Source organism: Bombus fervidus, chromosome 2 (assembly GCF_041682495.2).
Source record: "Bombus fervidus isolate BK054 chromosome 2, iyBomFerv1, whole genome shotgun sequence".
In the NCBI taxonomy this organism is placed as follows: domain Eukaryota; kingdom Metazoa; phylum Arthropoda; class Insecta; order Hymenoptera; family Apidae; genus Bombus; species Bombus fervidus.
In genome coordinates this window covers 3,372,858-3,396,574 of record NC_091518.1, presented here as the reverse complement: position 1 = coordinate 3,396,574, position 23,717 = coordinate 3,372,858, and the positions used below count along the sequence as shown (strand labels likewise).

Below are 23,717 nucleotides of genomic sequence, written 5' to 3'. Positions count from 1 at the left end.
TGAATATAGAAGTGAACCAACATTTTTTAGAGTTAGTGTGATGCATGTGTATGCGCATGCGCACGTGTACTTTATGATACCAACGGAGAACCCGTACAATTTTGTACTGATCTTATCTAAACTGTGAGGGTGTGCAAACCGAAATTATCACTGAAACGTTTTAATCTCAAGAGAATAACGCACTCGTTCAAGAAGAGCCGTCAGAAAGTCGTGAAAAATCACAGGTTCAAGTTTTGGTAAATTTTCGTTCGTGAAATCTTCGAATGAATTTTTCATGTTGTATCGGTGGTTGAAATTTATATGTTTTCGCATTTATATTTACATTAGATTTACTGAAATTTCGGTTCAGTACTCGTTTGTTTTTGTGTTTTTCAATTCATACGAGATACTCGGGTCGTAAAAGCAAGAGCCTGTACATATGTCAGTCTCTCGAGGTCAAACTGACGTGTCGAGCAAGCATTCTGAATGCGTTATGTGTCGTTCGTGGCGGTTTCCTGTTCGCGAGAAGAAAGGATATGGCGTAAAGATCGCGTCCTTTTTGTCTATGATGTTTTTATCCTTGAACATTTAACCTTCTTTCGTTGCACGACCTGGAGCGACGTTGTCTGTATGTATTTAGGCTGTTTCTCTTTCTTCTGAATCATTTTTTGTAAAAACCGAGACAACAACGCAGCTGCATACACGGCGACTGAGATAAGTCACCATCTTGTTATTCCAAGGGTCAGCGTATCTCTAATTGCATTAAGGAGAAGGATTTAAGGTTAGAATTAGGTCTAAGATTAAGGCCAGGATTTCCAGAAGAGGAGAATTTGGTTCCATTTTTCTTCTTTTTATTTCGTGCTTTTAGAGTATATAATTTTGGAATAATATATTAACCTATTAATGATGTTATTCCCTAATTATTTCTGGAAACTTCTATAATTGCAGAATTAAAAGCGGATAGAGATAAAATAATTCCAGTTAGTTCTACTTTAGTCCTTGTAAATGTCAATGCAATAAATAAATTATAATAATTAAACCGTACGTATGAATAGTAAGTAAGATTTAATTTGATAAATGTGTTATTAGAGTAGAAAAAGATGATTAAACTCGTGCACCCATTACAAGCGACGTATAACACGAGATCATTTTATCTATCTCCGTCTTTACCGTTTACAGAAATGTGACGCAATGCTGCGTCGTATGCTTTAACAATTACACCGTTGATATACCTTCGGAAATCGCATCATTCGTTGGTTTAACGCGATTGGTATGCATCATCATGTGTAATAACATCATGTTATGCGCTAGACACAACTTTTTCATAAAAATCATACAATAAATGTTAAACCTATTGTTATTCTCAGGTCTATACGACCCAAAATGAATATTAGATATTAATAGATATTATTATATTTGGTTTTAGTATTCAGTACATATTACAACAATTTATTAACTAATGATACTAATAAACTGACAAGTTACAGATTGTAAGTTATATTCTAAGTTATATTCTATATATTTTTATAACGTTGCATAGAATAGGGTAATGTGAGGATTTGTAATTTGTAAAATTTCATTTGTTTTATTGTTACTGTTATACAAGAAAATTTATTAGTACTAGTAATTTATAACTTGTGACTTGTACAATTTTACTGGTAATATTAACTCAAGTGTGTAAGAGGAGATGATCGTGAAGAAATGAGGAAAATAGCAAGGTGAAACATAATTTGTGACCATCACGACAAGTTTATTCGAAGGACGACTTTGTCGAATAACTAGAAAATTTATACATATTCCCATTGTCATGATAGGTTATGATCGTGGATGATACAGAAAACAAGTGTAAACTGTCGGTAAAACGATTACGGTCGTACAGGGTGGCCTTGAACATGACACTGCGCATTTTTCCTTGAATCGCTCGATCTTATTAGCGAAGAACGATCTCTCCTTAGAAATCGAGCTTAATCTATTGCAATATTCATACTGGATTGAAAGTTTCAAATGTTTGACGAATAGATGCACACGCGCGGATAGGTTATGTATGTTGAATTATGTAATGGACATCCTTCATGAATATCCAATGGCTGATCCATTAAGATACAAGATCCAAGGTTATGGGAATATCGATAAAAATATAGCATATATTGACGCTGCAACTGTAACAAGTTTAATCGAAAGTGCTACATAACCTATGCTTCTTCCTATCGATCTTATACTTAAATAGAATTTAATACAAAGCATATATTTTTTTGTATTTTTATTAATCTTTTATGATCCATCTGATTATTTTTTAAATGTAGAGATAACTATATTACCTACACTGTATAATTACTTAAATTTAATACTCGTAGCGAATTTATCGATGTATTGTTATGTAGTGAACATAATCGACGTTATTACTGGTGTTTATCAAATGAACATGATTACGTACTAAGTGTGCGTCGAAATCTAGTGAGGTTAATAGGTGAAACATTAAGTGAATATCAGTAGTCACTGATGCGTTGGTCGTACAGCTCTTTAGGGAATGATAAACAGTCTCTTCATGCATGCATGACGCGTCGTTTGACATTAGGGAGGAATTTATAAGAGCTCGGTAGTATTATTTGCAATATTATGTGGTATTCATTTATATTATTCACCGAATAGTACCTACAATATTAATTCAATAAGGAATTTTAATAGAAGGAATCTTTCAGATATACAGAATCTTCTTTTACTTACTAAAATAATCTTTTCCACAGGGAGATATTATAGGATAAAGTATATAAATCTATTGTAAGATATTGACATCTTTTGAACTTGAACTTAGATCTTTTCCTTGACAATTAGAGTGTACCGTGTATGATGCTGAGACTGTCCCTTGTACGGAAGTGGTAGGTTCCACGCGTTGTTGGTTTTATTGGGTCTTCCGGTGTGCGTGCTGTGCTCAAGTTACTTTGGTGTTAACATCAGGGTGACTATATGGTTGACGCAAGTCGTTTTGCGTTTAGTATGCTCTTTCCCACATTTATAAACGTAGCGTAAATGTTTTCGCATGTTTGGATGGTTTTAATCGAATTTAATTTAAATTTCTGTTACGTTTGTTTCTCTCAAGTATTTGATATTAAAAAAAAAAAAAAAAGCACGCAAAATCTGTGAACTAAGTTGCCTTAAGTTTCTTAGAAATAAAAATATTTTTGAAATATTTTCTTTTACATACCATCTATTGATAATCAAAATATATTTACTGTTGTTCATTATGTACATTATGCACTGCTTAATAAGTTACGAATTTAGAATAATGAACTTAATACTTATGAAATGATTTGTACGACTAAAAATATCATAGAGAAAATACTTGAGATGAAGTGTGTGAGAGAGTAGGATTAAAGCCTTGCCTGACTGACTTTATATGAGGAAAGGTAAACATTGGCCATTGTCTACGCTTGTCTCTAAAACGTGGGAACGAGTCAAGTGTTTAATTCGAATGATTGCTGACCGGACAAACGCGGTCCACGCAAAGCTCATAAATGACGTTAGAATTAAATGATCGAGCACATCGCTCCATATGTATATATACATTTCGACATTGCAAGTGAACGTGTTCTTTATAAGAAAAGGATTAACAAGATAACTTCTTATTATGTTTTGTGTTATTATTTCTAGGATTTACGCAATACGCAAAAATATGTAAAATATAGTACTTATTATACTATTTAATAAACGAAACAAAATCTTTATTTAGGTTTCATCTTTTTAATTATTTTCATAAAAATATGAATTTGTTAATTGTTAACCTTCAAGCTTTTCGTGGCAATTGCTTCTAAAATTTCAAGTAGTTTGCTCTATTACCATAAGAGCAAATAACTTTAATTCGTGTTCTGTTTATATACTCAAAAGTTCATCGTCTATATATTATTATCTGTTATCTATCGAAGTTTATATACTCTAATTACAATATTATCATTTATTTCTTGTATTAGGAGAAATATTTATCTCGTTTAACAAAAATGCGCAACGCAACTAAATAGTGAGTGAAACGGTGACCTTGAGGGTAATAAAGGTTATCTATATCTCTTAGCTGCTTCGTGTTCGAACAATAATACCTCTTTTAGCAAATTCACAGTACATGACGAGTAAAGATCAACTATGTATGAAATAACTAAACCAATATTATGACTTTAAAGAAATGACTCAACTGAACTACCCTTATCTTCGTTTATACTGTTTCTAACATGTTTAGAGCAAGTTTAAAGGTTTTCATATGATACGAGTCCCAAGCGTTTGGTGTTCTTCCATTAGTAAATCGCAAATATTTGGAAAACTATTAGGATAAAGAGAAATATTGCCAACAGTCCAAGTTAATAAATTGATTAAAAAATAAAAAAAAAGAACATTATGGTATACAAGAAATATTTATGTAAAATTTTTAACATTTATAAAAATAGTAATTTGTATAAAAATTCACAATCTCTACATTGCCGCTCATTGGTATACACAAGTAACTTAAAAAATGAGGAAATGAAGATAATAGATGCGATATATAATAATCGATAATGAAGGTTTTATCCACTTTCGAAGAGGAGTGATCAAATCCCGAACGATTGACACATATTGTATAAATAGAGGCTCTCGTCACACGTTTCACAAAAATGTAGTTAGTATTAAGAGGCGTATGGAAATGAGTTGTCTTGATCTCGAGAAGGTTGTTGTTTAGCGAACGTTCTTACGAAACTTATGTTGCTTTGAACACATTACATTTGTAATACCATCTCTTTTTCGTTTCGCTAACGATAAAGCTACTTTCTTCTTGAAAATGTAGTATTCAAGTTGGAATAACATATCGATGTCTTCTATGACTATTCTATATTGCAAAATAATTACGAATAAAAAGTTTTTTCAACATCTTTTATTAAATTACATTATTTTTACATACTTAAAATATATGAAAATCCTGCCAAACCTGAAAGATCCCGGGGGTATTGGAGTCTGGAAACACAATGTGCCATTTTAGAATTAAAAGTCTTTTGAGCATAGTAGAACTGTTTGAATATTGAGATCAGCTTCGACTTAATTATCAAGGCATCATACCCATTGAACTAGAAACAATGCCTACACAACTAATGGTGTCTAGCAAATAGGAGAGAACAAAGTACACGGAGAGTAACGCTCTACTTTTAGTTGAAACTATTTATCTTTTAAGGAAAATTCTTTGGTAATATTATTTCCTGAACTTTGTTCGATACACGGGAATAATTTGGAAGACTCGTATTTGTAAAAACTTTGGAATAATTAAGAACTTATGAGAATCGGTTAATACTCCTCGCCATTTAGCTGTGGATGCGGAAACTAACTAAAGGAAATTCTATAATGATAATAATTAAATTTTTGGTAAAAACAAACAAAACAAAAAGAGACGGTATTCAATGTAATTATTGCCTTTTGTTGATTAATTATATGAATAGGGTCGTAATAAAAGGGATGAATCTGGATGTTTTTATTAATGATAATTTAATTATTAATAATTTTCATTATGGCGCTTAAGTTAGGATAATTTGAGACTAACATGTGTCATTTCATTATAGATGAACCACGTTCAAGGTGTAGATCATGGGATGACGTAGGACCGACTAAAATGGAAACTGTCGGCCAAACGCACAGACAACATCATCCCTCCTTAGAGGCAACTAGGTCCAATACGTCGACACAGTCGGCTAGAAGCGAGGACTCTTGGTGCTCAGCGTCGGATCATGACCTTTCCTCGGACGACGAAAGTGAGAAGAGTAATATCAGTATTAAGTAAGCACCAATTTCATCGGATAAATTTTAATAATAAATAATAGCTACGAATAACTAGATTTGGTGTCATTTATTGATATCCAATAATTACAAGTTTCATAGTATCTAACAAAAGACAAAATACATAATTTAGATATTTTTATGAAATTTAAACTTTTTCATTTAATGTCCTTTTTTCGAATTGTCATTAAAGAGAGGAAGAAATCTAATGACTTGAATCAGTTCATCGATACAATTGTTGTTGGTTCAGCAAATCAATCATTGGTCTGCTATTTCTTCCCACACTGGCATCCTCCTGTGGGTGTATATAATTAATCGGAACAATTGTTAATTCTCCATAGAAGCAATTGCCAATTGAGGAATACGTTGCACAAGGCAAGGACGCTGTGTGACAAGTGGAGGCCACAAAATATGCGAGTGAACAATGCTGACCCATTGGATTCGCCCGGAAACCATGGAAGACTATCTAGATGGTTCAGTATCCGGAGAGGATCGACGCAACAATATGATGTGGATTCCTCCGACACGGTATCCCTTACCAGTCCCATCAAAACACCTCAAATGCCGCAACTTTGTGAAGTAATTATCTAGAAGATTAATATCTTAAATAAGGAATTATTTTGTACGTTAACGAATAGTAAACGAATAGTATTTTTTATTTTTATAATTTTGATTCATCTTTCTCTATAGAGAATTGTTTTATACTTTGATAAAAGAAATAATTAGTATTTTCTATTTATTTTTCTATTTATTTTTCTATTTATACGTAACAAACTACTAAGGTTTTTTTACTCTGGTATGGTGCTCTATTAATTCTACATTATATCTATAGTTATTTAATTACAATCATCTTCGTCTGTTTGCTTACATATACATATATCATGATAGTAGAGCAGAAAATGAATTTATCTATATTGCAGTTCTAATACAGAAATACAAGCTTTGTTGACTGTCACTTAACAGATCGCTATATATAACGGTATTTTCATTTAAGTTAAAAATGATGATTTCTCTTGATTGCAACTTCGAAACGTGGATTCGATTACATAAATTCTCAGAAATTACAATTTGCAACATCTTAGAATGTTAGTTTCTTGAAACTTTACTTTCTATTCCCTGTCTTTTATTTTAAAATACTAAAGTATAAAGTACAGCAGAAAAGATACACATACAAACAGAATACTTACATTATATATTCAGTTTGTGATAACATGAAATATCCCCCTTTTTTATGCATATAAGTTGTTTGTTGTATATTTATAAACCTCTTAATTAACATATCGTAATTTGTTCATTTTTCTCCATCTTTAAACATATTTCCATATTTAATTATATGCTTAAATCTTACACGGTATTTCGTTTTTTTTTATTTTTATAATTTTGATTCATCTTTCTCTATAGAGAATTGTTTTATACTTTGATAAAAGAAATAATTAGTATTTTCTATTTATACAGTTATTTTGTTACAAAATTAAAAGTCTATTAACAAATTTATTATAAAAGTTAGAATTTCTCCTAAACACCTATAGTACAGGTTTACACAGATTTACTGAAATATATATGTTTCAGGTTGAAGAGGAAAACAGCGCAATGGTGCAATTTCAGTGCATGCAGCAACGTAGGCAAACTCCACCCGCCCTTCCTCCGACACCTCCGAATTTAACTCCTCAACAGCTAAAACGTCGACATATAGTAGCAGCTATAGTACACTCTGAAAACAGTTATGTGTCCACGTTACAGAGGCTAGTGAACGTACGTACATATTAGTTCGAACCGTTTTGTGTACATATGATTCCTTCGAAAAACTTTATGTAAAAATATACTTTCCTCTTCAGGATTACAAGAAACCATTAGAAGAATCCTCGCCGCCTATATTGAGCCAGGCAAAAATAGCAACATTGTTCCACAGATTGCCTGAAATTCTGCAATGCCATACGTTATTTAGAATTGCATTAGCTGAATGCGTACGTTCATGGGACAAGGACGAAAAGTTAGGAGACGTGTTTGTAGCAAGTTTCAGCAAAGCTATCGTTCTTGACATTTATAGTGGGTTTATAAATAATTTTTCAGTAGCTATGGATTTGGCTAAGCAAGAATCAAAAAGAAAGACTGCACTAGCCGATTTTTTCAAGGTATAAATCCATAACAATATTTGCTAATGATTATATTCTATAATAATTGAATTTTTATATAATGGTTATGATTATATTTTAGGTGAAACAAATAAGTGCACACGATAGATTATCCTTCTTTGGATTAATGGTAAAACCTGTGCAGAGGTTTCCACAATTTATACTATTCTTACAAGTGAGTATCTTTTATTTTTGTTTTTAACGGCTACATTGAAATAATGCAAACGTTTTGTTAGGACTTACTGAAACACACGCCACAAGGTCATCACGATAGGATGTCGTTGCAATTGGCGTTGACTCAATTAGAGAGTTTGGCGGAAATGTTGAATGAAAGGAAACGTGAAGCGGAACAGTTCCAAGCGTTTAAAGAAATGCTTCGACATGTATCTGGAAAATTGTCCCATCGACCTCTTTCGTCGTCATCTAGGTATCTTATAAGAGAAGATAATGTTACGCAATTGGTAAGTGTAGTATATATCCTTAACGCCATTTCAGAGATTCTAATATAATTTTCATCATTTATATCATGGTAAATTATTTTAGGAATTTAATCAAAACGGCATGATAACGAAGTCTAAAAGAAGAAGGTTATTATTATTGAATGATCTTGTAGTGTGCGTTTCGGTAACTCCAAGATCCGCAGAGGATTTTAGCGGGAGTGAAAGACTAACTTTGAAATGGACATATCCTGTATCGGATATTGAGGTATAGAGACGGTATACAATTAATAACGATTGATTACTAACGATTTAAAGTATATTTTTCATGACGAAAATTAATATCGTCAATAATAGTAATGTTAACGATATTATGTTATAATACAGATTCAGGATACAAGCACTTCACCAACGTTAAGTCGTTTACTGACTGCTGGTCTAAATAAATGCGGAAGCCTAAAATCTGACAAGAGCGGCGATTGCGGACAAGTGGGTGCAGATAGTCTCTGCGTAGAGATGAACGATCTAATGCATGACTATGAAGTCATGTCTAGGATAAGCGATTTAGTCGCACAACTAAAGGGTAAATACGAGGTAAGCCAAATTACATGAAACAAACTACGTTTACTTTGCTTTTATACGTATACAAATAAAAACATTTTGAATTCAAAGGGTATGACGCTTGAGAAAACTAAACAAATTCTGCAATCCATACAACTTTCAATACAACAAAAAGATGAAGACATGGTTTGGGCAGATAGTTGTTGCCTGCAATTAGTAACGAAGCAAGGACAGATGTACACGTTTCAAACCGAAAATCCTTTGGTGAAGAAAGACTGGATAACGGAGCTTAGACTAGCACAGCTAGCCTTGGATCCAAATAATTCGCCATCTTGGGAAGTACCTGAACAAGAACAGCGACCATCTACAAAAATGCCACTTTTCGTTAGTTCCCAACAAGTATATCATTCGCAACATCAGACAGAGGTAAGATTTTTACTACCATCAAATATTCTTTGTTAATTATTTGCAAATATAATAATGATTATATTTCTAATTATCTTTTTAATTATCTTTCTTAAATTTTATCAACAATGTTTATACATAATGAAACGATGTTTCTCAGGTACGTTGCGGCTGCTATTATACCACGCAGAATCCACGTCCCACGAGGCGTCGTGGAAGAAGTCAAAGTTACTTGTGGATATGTACAGGCGACGGTATATCCAGTCACGTAACAGTATTTGGTCAATCCACAACAGCCTCGGCAACTTCCTTGAAGCAAATTACAGCTTTTGATTTGGTAGAGACTAGAGTCGCCGCCATAGAGTTCGTAAAGGGTGTTTCTTCCGATCCACTCTCATTAGCGAGCGATCTCGTGTGGATGGGTACGGACTCTCGAAAAATTTTGATCTACATCGCCTCGGAACCTGAGAAGCAAGAAGAACTTGGAAACTATTCCGTCTCAGGTCCAGTGATACAAATCAAGTATCATTGTGACAACGTTTTCGTCGCCCTAGGAATTGGTTTGCTTCTCCTGTTCAGAAGGCAAGTGGACGGCACTTGGAATCTGAGAGATCCGTTTGTAATATCCCTAGGCAGCGAACCGGTCTCTTGCTTGATGCCAATTAACGCGTCTGTCTATGCTGCTTGCGGCAAAAAAGTTTGGGTACTTAACGCAGTCAGTGGTGACATCACGAAAAGTTTCAGCGCGCAACACGAACACGTTGGCAGCGTGAAACTGATGGCTCATTCCGGAGTAGGTCTCTGGGTTGCTCTTAAGAATTCCAGCACCGTTTGCCTGTATCATACAGAAACTTTCAAACACCTGCAAGACATCAATATAGCATCCAACGTGTTGAGAGTAACGAGGTCGAACAATGCCTCAAATTCTTGTGGCGATAACTTAAACAACAATCAAACTGCGGTCACTGTGACAGCACTTCTAGCGTGCAAGGGCTTACTCTGGGTCGGTACAAACGTAGGCATCAGTCTGACGATTCCCCTGCCACGATTGGAAGGAGTACCCATCATTAGTGGCCGTGTAAATATTTCATATCACGCGCACTTCGGTCCTATCACCTTCTTACTTGCCATTCAGAATCCAAAGAACACGATAAGCTGTACAACCGATGAAATCGCCGACGAGGAAACTGTACAGTTACGGTCAAAGGAATCTGATAGTAGTAGGAATAGAGATCGAGCAAGTTTGGATTCCTCTATGTCAAACAGTATATTGAAATTGAAACAACAATTGGCGAGCAGCCCAGTAATGTTAAGACGAAAACGTAGCAAAGAATACGAGTACAGAGGTTCGAAGACACTACCCAGAGGGCTCGGATCTGGTGGGGGCTTTCTGTCAAGCTCGATGTCCGGATCGCAGAGTTCTGGAGAGAATTGCGACGTCTACGGCTTATACGGAGAATTAATGTACGTGAAAGATTACGAAAACGAGAATAGCTCTGGCATTGATTTAATTTACGAGCCACTAAGAAGAAGCGATCCAGAACTGGCAGCCATACCAAATAAAGTTAGTACCTTAGATCGTAGACTGAAGATGAAAATCACCAGACCCAGATCGCTCGACTTGTCGAATTGGTCAGTCGATTCTCATGCAAGTTCTCTCTATACGTCTTCTGGCTCTGAAGAGAATCTTTCATTGAAAACTGGCAAATTATCTCGAAATAGTAGTACAGCTAGTCGAAATGGTCCTTATGAAACGACTACTCCCAACAGTAGTATAGCACAGTCTGTACCGGAAACGATATCACCGCCCAATAATTTGAAAACGAACGGTAAGAAGATCAATAAAACGTTGCAACAAATTGAACAGCCTAAAAAAACCGTTCTAACATTAATGGGTGGTCGAGGTTACATCAATTGGAGACAGTTAAACGCGCAATCGGTCACCGACAAAGGCTCTAAATCGGGTTACACTTTCAAAGATCCCAACAGCAACGATGCTCATATCGTGTTGTGGGAAATGAAGTTATGATACTCAGTTACGCTAGGCCTATCATTACGCCAGTATGGATAGAAATGTTTAACAAATGCTTTCAATAGCCGATGGTGAGCTCTGTAGTATCGGCGTATAGGACCAAAAAAGGAAAAAAAAAATCAGAAACTATTGTCAAACTGATATCCACTTAATTAATAAGGATACTCGGTAAGGATTCGTTAATTAGCGTAGTTTTTAAGTTTAGTCGCAACGAGTGTTCGTTATGAATATCTCTTGGAACATGTTTGAAAACGATGTTCAACATTTCTTGAACGTTCTTATCGTTTGCAGTGCAAAGATCTAGTTTTTTTGTGTAGCTCTCTAAACACAGAAAGAGGAAGCAGAAATCTCGTATTTTATTATACACTCTTTAGTCCTTCAACACGGTCAAGATCTTATATTCCTTTCTCTTAGGCTGTTGCGTTTCTTTCGTGTACACTCGTATATGTTTATTTATATTTTTCTTTTATTTAAAAGAGTAAAAAAAAGGAAGCACGTTTAACGGAACAAAAGGCGTTGAGTATATGTGTATAACTATATAAACGTAATTAAATATTGGGTTTTGAAAATATGTACTGATATACGAGTGTGCGCGTTTATTGGAAGAAAGAATTAATCTTTCAACGTGTATTTTAATAAACATTGTTATTTCTGTAGTTACGTATAAAAACAATTTAAAGCAGTGGTATTCTTATAAATAATTTAACAAAAAATCGAAGATTACTAATGGATTAATTTGAAATTTAATATGGCGGATGAAAGTGGGGACATGATTTGAATAGCACTGATTTGAAATAGCAGATTTCGAGCTTTTGTTATTCGGTGGGAATCATGTGATGTGCACATGAATTTGTAAGATATATGAATATAAAACGTTATCTTACGCTTTATACGCAGGACGTTTCGCGTCGTGAGGGAAAGACGATAGAATTTTTAAGTGTTTCTCGTGTTTTCATTTCAAATCTTGTAAATGAAAGTTTAAAAGAAAACCCCAATTTTTGTAAACTGGGGACGAAATAAAGTGCACAGAGCAGCGCCTGTGATTTAATCTTTTTGATGCATTAACTGCGCCTAGCATACGCAAAATCTTTGACAATATTAAACATTTTCTTTAAGTTTTTTCTTGCATCTATAAAATAAAGAAAAAAAAAAAAGAAAATTCAAAATATACAACCAAATTTATTGGACACATTTAGTTTTTTTATTGGTAGAATAAAAGTGAAAAATTTTGAAGTTTGGTTTTTCTAATGCTTTGAAAAAAAAAAAAAAAATAGATGAATCTCATGTTGCTATTGTTCTTTACTAAATGATGTTATAGATCATTCGGTAATATTTAATAGCATTTTTTGAAGGTACGTAAGATATATTTTATATCTTTTATAAACGTTAGTACGTTGAACATTTTTGATATATATTTTACTGCCAAACGCGATAAAGATTTCTCTAAAGAAGGAAGAAAAATGGTGGTTGAGAGAAAGGATGCGCAAAACAAAAAGATCTCTGAAGATCGATGACATTGCATGTTGTCCGTTCTTTACTTGTGATACGATCGACCAGGCAAAAAAAAAAGGTTAAAAATGGAAAAAAGTTTATATCAGTTACCCAGTGAGAGAAGTATATCGTAGTTTTGTCGCAAATGTGCTGTTAAGTTTTTCGCTACCGGCATGGACGAACGAGTCTGCGTGTACATATCATATTTTCCGAGGAAATTAATTTTTATATCGCAAATGAATCCTGGATAGATTTATATTTTGTACACTACTTTTTTTCTGTTTAGGTTTATATAAATATATACATAAATGTAATCTTATTTTGTATTTATACGAATGATACATACACGTGGAATTTATTCAGCAATACTTTATTTTACACACACGGTACACGCACACGTTATACACACATACATTGCGCGCGCATATATTTATTACTTAAAAAAAGTCGTAACGTTGTATTATTGTTATGTACGAAACTCGAAAATTTTGTTACGTTAGCGTTCGAAAAAGCTATTCGATTCAATGATTTTCACTTTGTATTGCTATATTGCTGGATATTATAATTATTTAAAAAACGAATGTATAAAATTCTTTATTCCTTCTACCTTCCACTTTCTCAATAATTATGAAATATTTGCAATTTCATAATTAACAACAGTTTGAAGATTAATAGATTTCTGTTACCATATGAGTATGTAAGGTTTAGGTAGTAAAATAAAATTCTGAATAATATTGGTTTTCAGGTATACGGTTTATTCTTTGTACAATATTACGATATGTTTACATTATAATATGGCGCATAAATAATTTGTTATTCCTACATATAATTCTACTCATATCGCTTCGAATATTTCTTAACGCAGAAAACGAATTTACACATTTTTTTATTCCTACGTTAATAATTTTCATGAGACTTACTAGGATATGCATGAATAAGTACGATATGTGTACTATACAATATGAAATGTTAAGTATTTTACGTTTCACTACTTTTGTCAGTTACTTTTTTTCATGAACTTTTTTACGTACAATAAATCTTCTACAACATAGTTTTGTTCCTGTAAATAATTCTTTAAAAGTTTCCTTCTCACGAATTAGAATATGATGTATATTTATTACAATGTGCAAATTAGAAAACAATCATCACTGAAACTAAATAAGTGTAATATCTCGAAAAAGAAATCATAATAAAGATATTACAGAAATTACACATTTACAGCAGCATTCATTTAATTATTTTCATCTCACTACTTAATTTCAATATATGTATATATTTATTATACATGACAGAGAATTCATTTTTGTTTCAAGACTGTATGTATGCATGTACGTAACAAACTACTAAGGTTTTTTTACTCTGGTATGGTGCTCTATTAATTCTACATTATATCTATAGTTACTTAATTACAATCATCTTCGTCTGTTTGCTTACATATACATATATCATGATAGTAGAGCAGAAAATGAATTTATCTATATTGCAGTTCTAATACAGAAATACAAGCTTTGTTGACTGTCACTTAACAGATCGCTATATATAACGGTATTTTCTTTTAAGTTAAAAATGATGATTTCTCTTGATTGCAACTTCGAAACGTGGATTCGATTACATAAATTCTCAGAAATTACAATTTGCAACATCTTAGAATGTTAGTTTCTTGAAACTTTACTTTCTATTCCCTGTTTTTTATTTTAAAATACTAAAGTATAAAGTACAGCAGAAAAGATACACATACAAACAGAATACTTACATTATATATTCAGTTTGTGATAACATGAAATATCCCCCTTTTTTATGCATATAAGTTGTTTGTTGTATATTTATAAACCTCTTAATTAACATATCGTAATTTGTTCATTTTTCTCCATCTTTAAACATATTTCCATATTTAATTATATGCTTAAATCTTACACGGTATTTCGTTTAAAAGTATATCAAAATCGAAAGGCGCAAATCGACAGTGTTTGTTAAAGAATCAAACGCACTGTAACTCCTTAACATTAAAATACGAATTTGTCTTTCATTGTAAAAAGCATGATTGATTTGCCGCGTCATACGAAGTGCATGTACGGGTTTCCTGTTTCAAACCTTTTTCTTATTAGAGTGTCGCCATAACTGCAACTGTATCATTCTATTACATGTATTTATAAAATACCTATATATACATATACGTACACGTATGTAATGCAGATAACATAATAGATAATACCTGCCCGAGCTGCCTCTATTCTGTCGCACACTTAAATATTTGGTGCTGTTTTTAACTTAAAATATATTTAATTCACGGGGAAGTTGAAACTTCTCCTTAGAGACGGTAGATGAAAATTATGAAATGTTCATTCCATAAAAATCAAGTGGAAAAAAGATATGGTTACCAATTAAGAGTTATTGTGAAATACATAATACTGCTAGAAATTTGTTTTTATCCAATTTAATGAATTTTCAATATTACTGTTTTTGTTTTTCATTTCTGTAATATTGAAAATATCATTAGGAACTTATAATGGATACATATGTCAGCTCTCACATTGCATACATGCTTGGTAAATGGTGTGATAATTTAATATGATTACTCTTAATACGATGACACATACTAATCTTTCCTTTTATTAAATAAAAATAAAACATAATGAAAATATTGAGATATATAAATTATTATAACAATTCATACCAGCCTTATAATTTGTTCAATTTATACATATCACCTCGAACATTTAATTACATTAACGTATTGACAAAGGATAGATATACATGATTTTATTTATTTACGTTTAATGATTTTACTCATTTTAAATTAAGGCAGAACAAAATAGTCATTTTTATTATTATTATTATTATTAATATGAAACTAAACCATCTACACGATTAAAAATTTACAATTAAATATCTTTTCCTCGATTAAAGATATATAAGATAAACAACTAAAGATATTCTTTAGAATTAAATCAAATATCATATCAGTTTCAGAATTACATTGTTCTGTTTTTTTCATGCACTTTTTGCAATAAAAATATTTATAAGTTAAATAACTGTACTTGAAAAATGAAAATTACATGCATTTACATGTTCTAGAGTACAATAGAAAAAGATTTGCACATTTGCACTTTTATTAACAAAGAAAGACTTTAGGATAATCTGTATTAAAACCTTAGAAATAATATATAGGAATTAATGATAATTTATCCGTAAAATTATAGTTATGCGATCGAAAATTTGATCATTGTATAATACATCATTCATCTCAAAATATCTTAAAGTCAATAACTAATCAAAATTTATACTAATCAATAATGTGCCCAAGCATGCAATTTTTTTCTTCATAAGTGCTACTTTCCTCCAGCACTGAAGACCACTTGAAATTTTTGTTATTTCATTTATATAGTTTGTGTGCGTGTATCTAATCACAATATATCGCTTAAAACAATGTTTGGCCAAGTTTTATTGCAAAATGTATGAAGATATAAATAATAATAATATACCAAAAATATTAGTAAACGCCTTGATAATATAAATCATTTGATTAAAGCAAATATCACTTTCAATAATAGTAAGAAAAGTAAATGCAAGCGAATAATAAATTACTAGCATCTAATATATATACATATAAATGTATATGTACATATAATATATAAGAAATAAACGTAATAAATAGTAACTAAATCAAAGCTGCAATTTTTATATAAAAATAAAAATAATTAATGATACTCATTTGACTAAAGATCAGGCAGTGTCTAATCTTGTGATCGTATTAATTACTCATATGTTTAACTTTTTTTTACTGGAATGTTTGCCTAAATCTTCATAAATGAAGAAGTATCAAACTTTATTTAAGTACTCCGGTATTGTTTGCTATTTTCGAACGGCAAATCTCATTTTTAACGTCGGCCAAATACGATAATACATTGTTGATGCAGGCACAGTAATAAACTCTAACAAAAAGTTATAAATGCTAGCAGATTGAGTAATTCATATTAAAAACATTGCTTGTCACTTTACTTTAAAAGTAAGCAATAATAATTGTGGCTTTGTTGTAATGTTTCACAGGTAAGAAATGCAACATCAATGAAACCATTGTAATAATGGTATGAAAAGTTAATTAACAAATTTAAAAGGAATGATGTAAACATACTACATAAAAAATATTTGTAGTTATATAATATACATAACACATAATTTTATAATAAACTGAATGGAGCAATGGTCCCAAAATTGTTACTATGAGAAATTGGAAATTGGTAACCCACGAACGAATTAATCAAGTTTCAGTCAATTTACGAACCTTGTTTTCGTCAATAAGATGTTTCGTACATCCTATATCAAAGTGATAATTATGTCCAATACATGCTGGTGTAACAAGTAGACTATATATAAAAACCATTCACTCTTATACATGTGTACGTTTTTCTCCATAAATGTATCAAATGGTGAGGACAGAAAAAGAAGAAATTAATCACCTAGAGAACAACGTCGGGCAGGGAGCAATGCCACTAGGCTAATTGCGTCCCACTTCGTCCACCATGATGTCCCATACCAATCATAGAACCGCCGCCGCCGACATCATCGCGAACGATTTTTCTTTCTTTGTAATAAATTTCTTCGCTTTCCTTATCGCATAATAACAACACTGCTCCACCAAACAAAAATATAGCCGCACCCCAACCAACTCCGTATGCCCAACCAAATTCCCACATTGGTCGGTTTCCTGTATAATATAATTCTTATCATATAAAATATTTAAAAAGGTAGAATTGATCGTTTGGTATGAATTTTAAAATATATATTTTACAGATATACAAACTTACCAAAGTTAAGTTCTGCAGCAAAACACACTGGGTATATTACTAAAGCTATTAAGAGTGATACCACTAAAATATAAGAAAAATATAGATGTACTTTACAGAAATACATACACTATACATACATATATTTATATTACAAAAATACTATACATATATTTACTGTTTTAAGTAATGAATCTTACGTGCAAATCCCATACAGAAGACTGCAAATCTATAATATTTATGTTTGTCACGATTATCTTGTGACCTCAAACCAAGACCAGTGAGAATCGTTGCTGCAATATCTGTTATTAAACATATGACACATAAGGCAGCAGCTGCTTTTATATAAGCTGTAAAGAAAGAAAAACTAGATTAATTGCTTAAAGAATTCTACCAAATGTAATTAATTTGTTTGAACATACCAACGTCTCTAGCTTGAAAACATCCTGCCGAATCTGGCACATTAAATGGGAGAGGAGTAGGTGCTGCTTCTTCAATGCAATGTACAAATAGACCTTGTCTCCATCCCAATGCCATTAACCAGTCGGTAGAGGCTAAGCCCATTATCATTAATAATATTACTATTATTCCACATATGAATGCTATCACCTGTAACATAAAAACAAAGTTGCATCTTTATCATTTAATTCAGAAAAGTATATTTTCATCACTAATTTTGTACTACACAATACTATAGAATTTTAACTCCAATATTATTTAAGCCTCTTAGAAGGCAAACTGATCAACTGCACGTTCTGAACTTCTCAAAGTACAAATACAACTTCTATGTATACATTTTTAGATTTATTTCAAACTTGACCAATATAATTATGATATTAAAGTGCCTTTACAAAATTGATAAAATTTCAAAATACTTTGTATAATACATAATATATTTACAAAAAGTTTCTACAAGTGTTCAAATACTTTCATAAACTACTGTACATAAATAGTCAATCATTACACAAAGTACTCATTATCACCTCTACAAACTTATAAAAAAGACATCCCGAGTATACCTGTGCGATTTCAGTATCGCCCATGTGATCTTCCGCGACTGTATACATGATCATCGTAAATCCAGCGTACACTGTTAAGATTAGCCCCAACGGACAAAACCAAAATGCACCTATCTAATTAAGAGGGTCTCGAACTCTTCACACTTTCTTTGGTCTCTTCAACGAATACCATTTACGGGACATCGTACACTCCTCCGCACATCACCCTCAACAGACGTCGAGAAAGCATTTAGAAACGATTCAGAGACATGGAACTCTCCCAAAATGACAAACACTTCCAGGGTAAACACAGCTCGCGTTTTCCGTATATATACCTTTGTTCGATACGAATAAAACAATAATTTTTCTAATCAAGTTCCCGCTTCGAACGCCACGCGAAGTACATTTTGTTGGTAGAGCTATCTCCTTTGTTTCTATATTGGTTTATTCACTAAAAAAAAAAACGGAAAAATATCGTTTGGCTAGCAAGATCGAACAGAGACAATCTCCATCCGAAGTTGGGGGAGTAATTGGGTTCCAGGGAAGCTGCGCCCATTAAAGGTCGTGGCGCAGTGCGCGTACGTGATAGAGGGTGCTTTTTAGGATAGACGAAACTTGAGACGAACGCTTCCATTTATAGAAATTTTCCTAATCACGTGACTGTACAAATAATTCAGCTTTCTTAAGTGGATATTGATATATATGTTCTACCTTTATTGATATGTTGTATGTTATTAATAAAATGCAGATGTTTATACATTTTTATATTTTTATATTTTTATGAACATAATTAAAAAATTTGGAGGCAAATAGAAATTCCTTTCATCCACTAAATATTATAAAGTACTGTACTTTAAATATTATGTGGGTTTTTACAACCTTAAATTTCCCAAAAATGCATAAACATTCCCAGTCTGATTATTAGTAATAGTAATCATATAATATTGGAATTCGAAATTTAGTCATATTGATTGATATTTTTAAATCAAATTGCATTTACGATATTTTGATCACTTCGTGATTTAGAATAATTTTTATTGTTTTATAATAATATATCTGTAGTTATAAATATTTTGAGAATATAAGATAAGATTCATACAACATATTGAAGTTAAAAATAAATTAAAACATTTGAAACTTACCTTGAAAGGTCTAGTAATAGTGATTGTTTCAATAGTGGTTGCTTGTGGCATTGTTTGTGTCTATAAGTATATCTGAAAATAAAATTAATTCATAATAATAAAAAAAAAAAAAAAATGAAAACAATAGTACTAATAGTATAAAATTGTAAGTAATGCAATGGAATCAAAATAATCGTTTTGTAAAAAACATAAATAATAGAAGAAATGAATAACCATTGATAATGATATGTTAAATCAGATAAACAAAGTAAAGATCATTGTGGTAAATTTTTTTCATCTATTTTATATTTATTTTTTATACATAATATATTTTACAAAAATGGAAAGTTTACTTTCTAAAATCACCTTTTATAACTTTATTTAGTATGTGTACAACTTTTAAAATATTTTATGATATTTTAATCAGTATAAACTTCTTAACACATTGCAGTAGAAGCTTCTATCTAATAATATAACTTGAGTTAACTAACATAGTAAACTATACTTGTCATAAATTCCAGAAGTAGAAAAATATTATACACTGAGTCAACCTGTTCATGTATATCAACCATAAATTGTTGGTTGATAAAAGATTAACATATCTTAACAATTATCAATTCTGTTCTAAAAGCAAACCACTTGTTATTATGGGAGTGGCATGATTCCTTAACAAAATTATATTATTTACTGAGTCCAATGTGTCACAAAAAAAAATAGAGGTTTCAACTATTTTTTAAATAATATACATATTAAATTATATTTTATTAGAAACCCTAAAAAATTCAGACTATTACAAATATTTTAAATAAAACTTTTTCTTAAATAGATAGATAACTAATAGTTTTACAACACTTCAAATTTTTCATTTTAAAGTAATTTTCTGACAAAATGTATTTTTCTTAGTTGAGTCACTCTTCTAGGAAACAAACAGGGTAATAAAGATTTGCAATATCCTATATCGCTGACGTCCCGCACAATGAGCATATCATCAGTAGTGCACTACTTATCCGGTGAAAAATAGTTTTTCATCTTAACAAAATAAGACACTTACAAATGATTGATATATTCACCCTATAACCTTATCAGTCACTGCGCACACATCGAGCATTTAATAAATAGATGTGAGTTTAGAGTTTGCTAGCTTAAGAAAAAGTTGTGTATAAATATAAAATCCAATTCAACGATAAAAACAATAATGCGATTCAATCTTAAGGGTTATGTCACTAGAAATGTCAACACAAGTTTCAACAATACATTTACTATATGTATACTGAAGTATATTCTCGTACTACTGATACATATACAATAAAAGAACACAGATAGACACAATGAATAATCGCTTGGAGAGCTTGTAAGGGACGAACACTCTTATTGGCCCTCCTTCTGTTGTGATTTGTAACCTCGACACTGATTGGCATTTCCATCCATTTTCTTGTTCAACTCGGAACTCGCTCTACTTTTGAATGTACATATTTCGTCCAATTAAAAAAGTGATCTCAAAGTACTCGAAACTATCAGTGAAATAACAATATAAATATATTATATTTTATTTTTATATAAAATCACTATATCTATTTTCTTTATCTTGAACTTCGTGTATCTTTAAAAATCTTCTTAGGTTATGTTGTCAAAGTAGCTATATTAAAAATTAGCATTAAAAATTGATATAATTAAATTGCTATATTAATTTTCAGTGCTCTAAACTTTATATATTTCTAAAAATGTCTCTTAGCATCTTATTATGTCTAAACATATACATATAATAAAGCCAATCTGTTTCATAAGTTATTTTTGTCAATAATATTAAATAAAAATTAAATAATAAAAATAACAGTAATGTTAGGTAATAATATAATATAATATAAAAATAATATTAATTAATAAGGATAATGCAATAAATTCTTTCGTAATTGTTGTTTGTATACATAACACGAATGAAAATATTTAAAATAATATTCTATATTTATATTTATTTTAAATATTTTATATTTACAATAATTATATATTTAACAATAATATAAAAATTTCTTTAAACACTAATTATATGTATGAATATGTTGTGAATCGACAAGTTTTTTAAAACTCACGCATATTTATGCGGAACTTTTGAATTATAATATATGCTGCATTAAATACAATGAAATTTATGAAATTAAAGATATCATGCGCAATCTAATATGACAATTGCATTTAATGACATATATCTCAATTTGTATGCAACAAATTAATGTATGGATATAAAAAATATGCTACATGCAATTTAATAATTAAAAATAGTAAATTATAGCAATCATATGATATAACGTTATTATATTACATTATAATGTTTACTTGAAATTTTCAATACTTATTGTGTTCTAAATAAAAAAATTGAAATAGTTTATTGACAATTTAATACAAGACAAAATTTTGGAAAAGGTTGATAGCACAAATCTGGTTGAGCATGTCAAACATGTGCACCTTTCTAAATATAACGATGACGTCAGTGAATGACGTCAGCACCATGACACGTTTCTTTAAACTAACACATAAACCTATCAACATTATACATGTGAATATCGTTATATATCAAATCTAGATTTTATGTCATTTGATGTTTCAAATGTTTATACATATATCAATATCAGTTAAAGAAATTATTCAACTAAAATTACAGGAAAGAACATAATTGAAACATACATAAAAGCTGTGATTAATCTTAAAGGATTTCATTATTTCAATATCTATATCTTAAACAAATAAATGTAGCTGATTTGTGAAATCATGTATACTTGAAATGCGATATCATTTTTTACGACGTCTGAGTAATTTCAACATTCTTTCGTTGGAATACTGATTAAAAGATTGTTTTCATGACTAAATACATAGACTATAAAATCATATAATAATTGTAAATTAATGTAATAATATATGAAATTTATATGTATGTATATAATTATTGTATAAATAATAATAATACATATATACATACCACATTGCTTTATGTTACATATAGAATAAAAATAACTAACTAAATTTTAATAATTTTACTGATTATTCATAGATCAAAAAACAACCAACATGTTTCTCTTGTTCTTATAAAGTCGGAAGACAAAGTCAACAATTCACTCAATGCTACATATATTATAAATTATAAATACGATTATATGATCGAACTATTTAGATATACATATGAAGATTATAAGTGAAAAACATGGTAAGTCACATTTCCTATCTTTTATAAAAGAGCAGTTTTAAAATTCGATGTGTTGTCAATCAATTAGACACTAAAATTTGTTTAAAAATATTCTTAAACATTCCAAAAATATTAATAACAATATGCAGATTAATATTAATTAAGTTAAACTAACATCATAGTTCTATCACTAATTTTTTAAAGGCTTGCATCTTCGAACCTCAGATCATTCCTTCAGATTCTTATCAGATTATTCCTTTTTCTAACTATTTTATATTAAAATACTATTTTTTTAATACTTAAACAAGTAACATAAAGATTAGAAAATTAACGTGCCATGTTTTTTCTCTGTAGTCTTCATATACGAATCATAGTTGCAATAAAAGAGAATGTTTAAGAAAACGAAGTTAGTATTGAATACTAAATAAGATACAGTTTATAAAATATAGAATATACATACATATAATATATATATCTAAATTATGTAACATTTATATAAATTTGATATAACGCTTTTTATATACAAAAATTTGTGCATTTAATAAATTAATACTTTTATTAACTATAATAAGTGTTTCAATAATATCAAAAACCAACACTATTATAAACAAATACATAATATTTCTGAAACACCATTTTGTCCGATTATTAACAAATATACCACTGTATATGAATCGCAGTATGATAACTAGTAAGTCGAAGGTAATATTTAAGAAAACGTCGCTAGTATTTGATGTGAAGCACATATGTAGGAGAGCATCGTCCATCACCTATCACTATCCGATGTACGATCAGTTTTTTGAGGGGGTGGAGGGAAAGCA

At 30.8% G+C, this 23,717-nt stretch overlaps 2 protein-coding genes across 15 annotated transcripts in view; one reads left to right on the top strand and one right to left on the bottom strand.

The window, feature by feature from the left end:
- Window positions 1-13,399, top strand: part of LOC139993672 (rho guanine nucleotide exchange factor 10) — a 49,616-nt gene extending 36,217 nt beyond the window's left edge. For all 11 annotated transcript variants that reach the window (XM_072015617.1, XM_072015607.1, XM_072015633.1 and 8 more), the window contains 10 exons: window positions 5,547-5,760; window positions 6,102-6,339; window positions 7,330-7,512; window positions 7,596-7,892; window positions 7,975-8,067; window positions 8,129-8,353; window positions 8,436-8,597; window positions 8,717-8,923; window positions 9,002-9,316; window positions 9,456-13,399. In XM_072015617.1, coding sequence (XP_071871718.1) covers window positions 5,547-5,760; window positions 6,102-6,339; window positions 7,330-7,512; window positions 7,596-7,892; window positions 7,975-8,067; window positions 8,129-8,353; window positions 8,436-8,597; window positions 8,717-8,923; window positions 9,002-9,316; window positions 9,456-11,324 — 3,803 coding nt within the window. In that variant the 3' untranslated portion in view covers window positions 11,325-13,399. The remainder of the gene's footprint in view (window positions 1-5,546; window positions 5,761-6,101; window positions 6,340-7,329; window positions 7,513-7,595; window positions 7,893-7,974; window positions 8,068-8,128; window positions 8,354-8,435; window positions 8,598-8,716; window positions 8,924-9,001; window positions 9,317-9,455) is intronic.
- A 577-nt stretch (window positions 13,400-13,976) lies between these two features.
- Window positions 13,977-23,685, bottom strand: LOC139993923 (transmembrane protein 47). 4 transcript variants are annotated; one of them, XM_072016094.1, is made up of 7 exons: window positions 20,773-21,169; window positions 19,743-19,814; window positions 18,622-19,051; window positions 18,025-18,211; window positions 17,803-17,952; window positions 17,624-17,686; window positions 13,977-17,523 (listed from the first exon to the last, which is right to left on the bottom strand). In XM_072016094.1, the coding sequence occupies exons 3-7, from the start codon at window positions 18,673-18,675 to the stop codon at window positions 17,309-17,311; spliced, it is 669 nt and encodes a 222-aa protein (XP_071872195.1). In that variant the 5' UTR covers window positions 18,676-19,051; window positions 19,743-19,814; window positions 20,773-21,169; the 3' UTR covers window positions 13,977-17,308. The 4 variants fall into 4 exon arrangements, with proteins under 4 accessions (XP_071872195.1, XP_071872213.1, XP_071872204.1 ...); XM_072016112.1 differs by lacking the exons at window positions 18,622-19,051; window positions 20,773-21,169 and adding an exon at window positions 23,558-23,685; XM_072016103.1 differs by lacking the exon at window positions 18,622-19,051 and having other exon boundaries at window positions 20,773-21,168.
- Window positions 23,686-23,717: the final 32 nt, after the last annotated feature.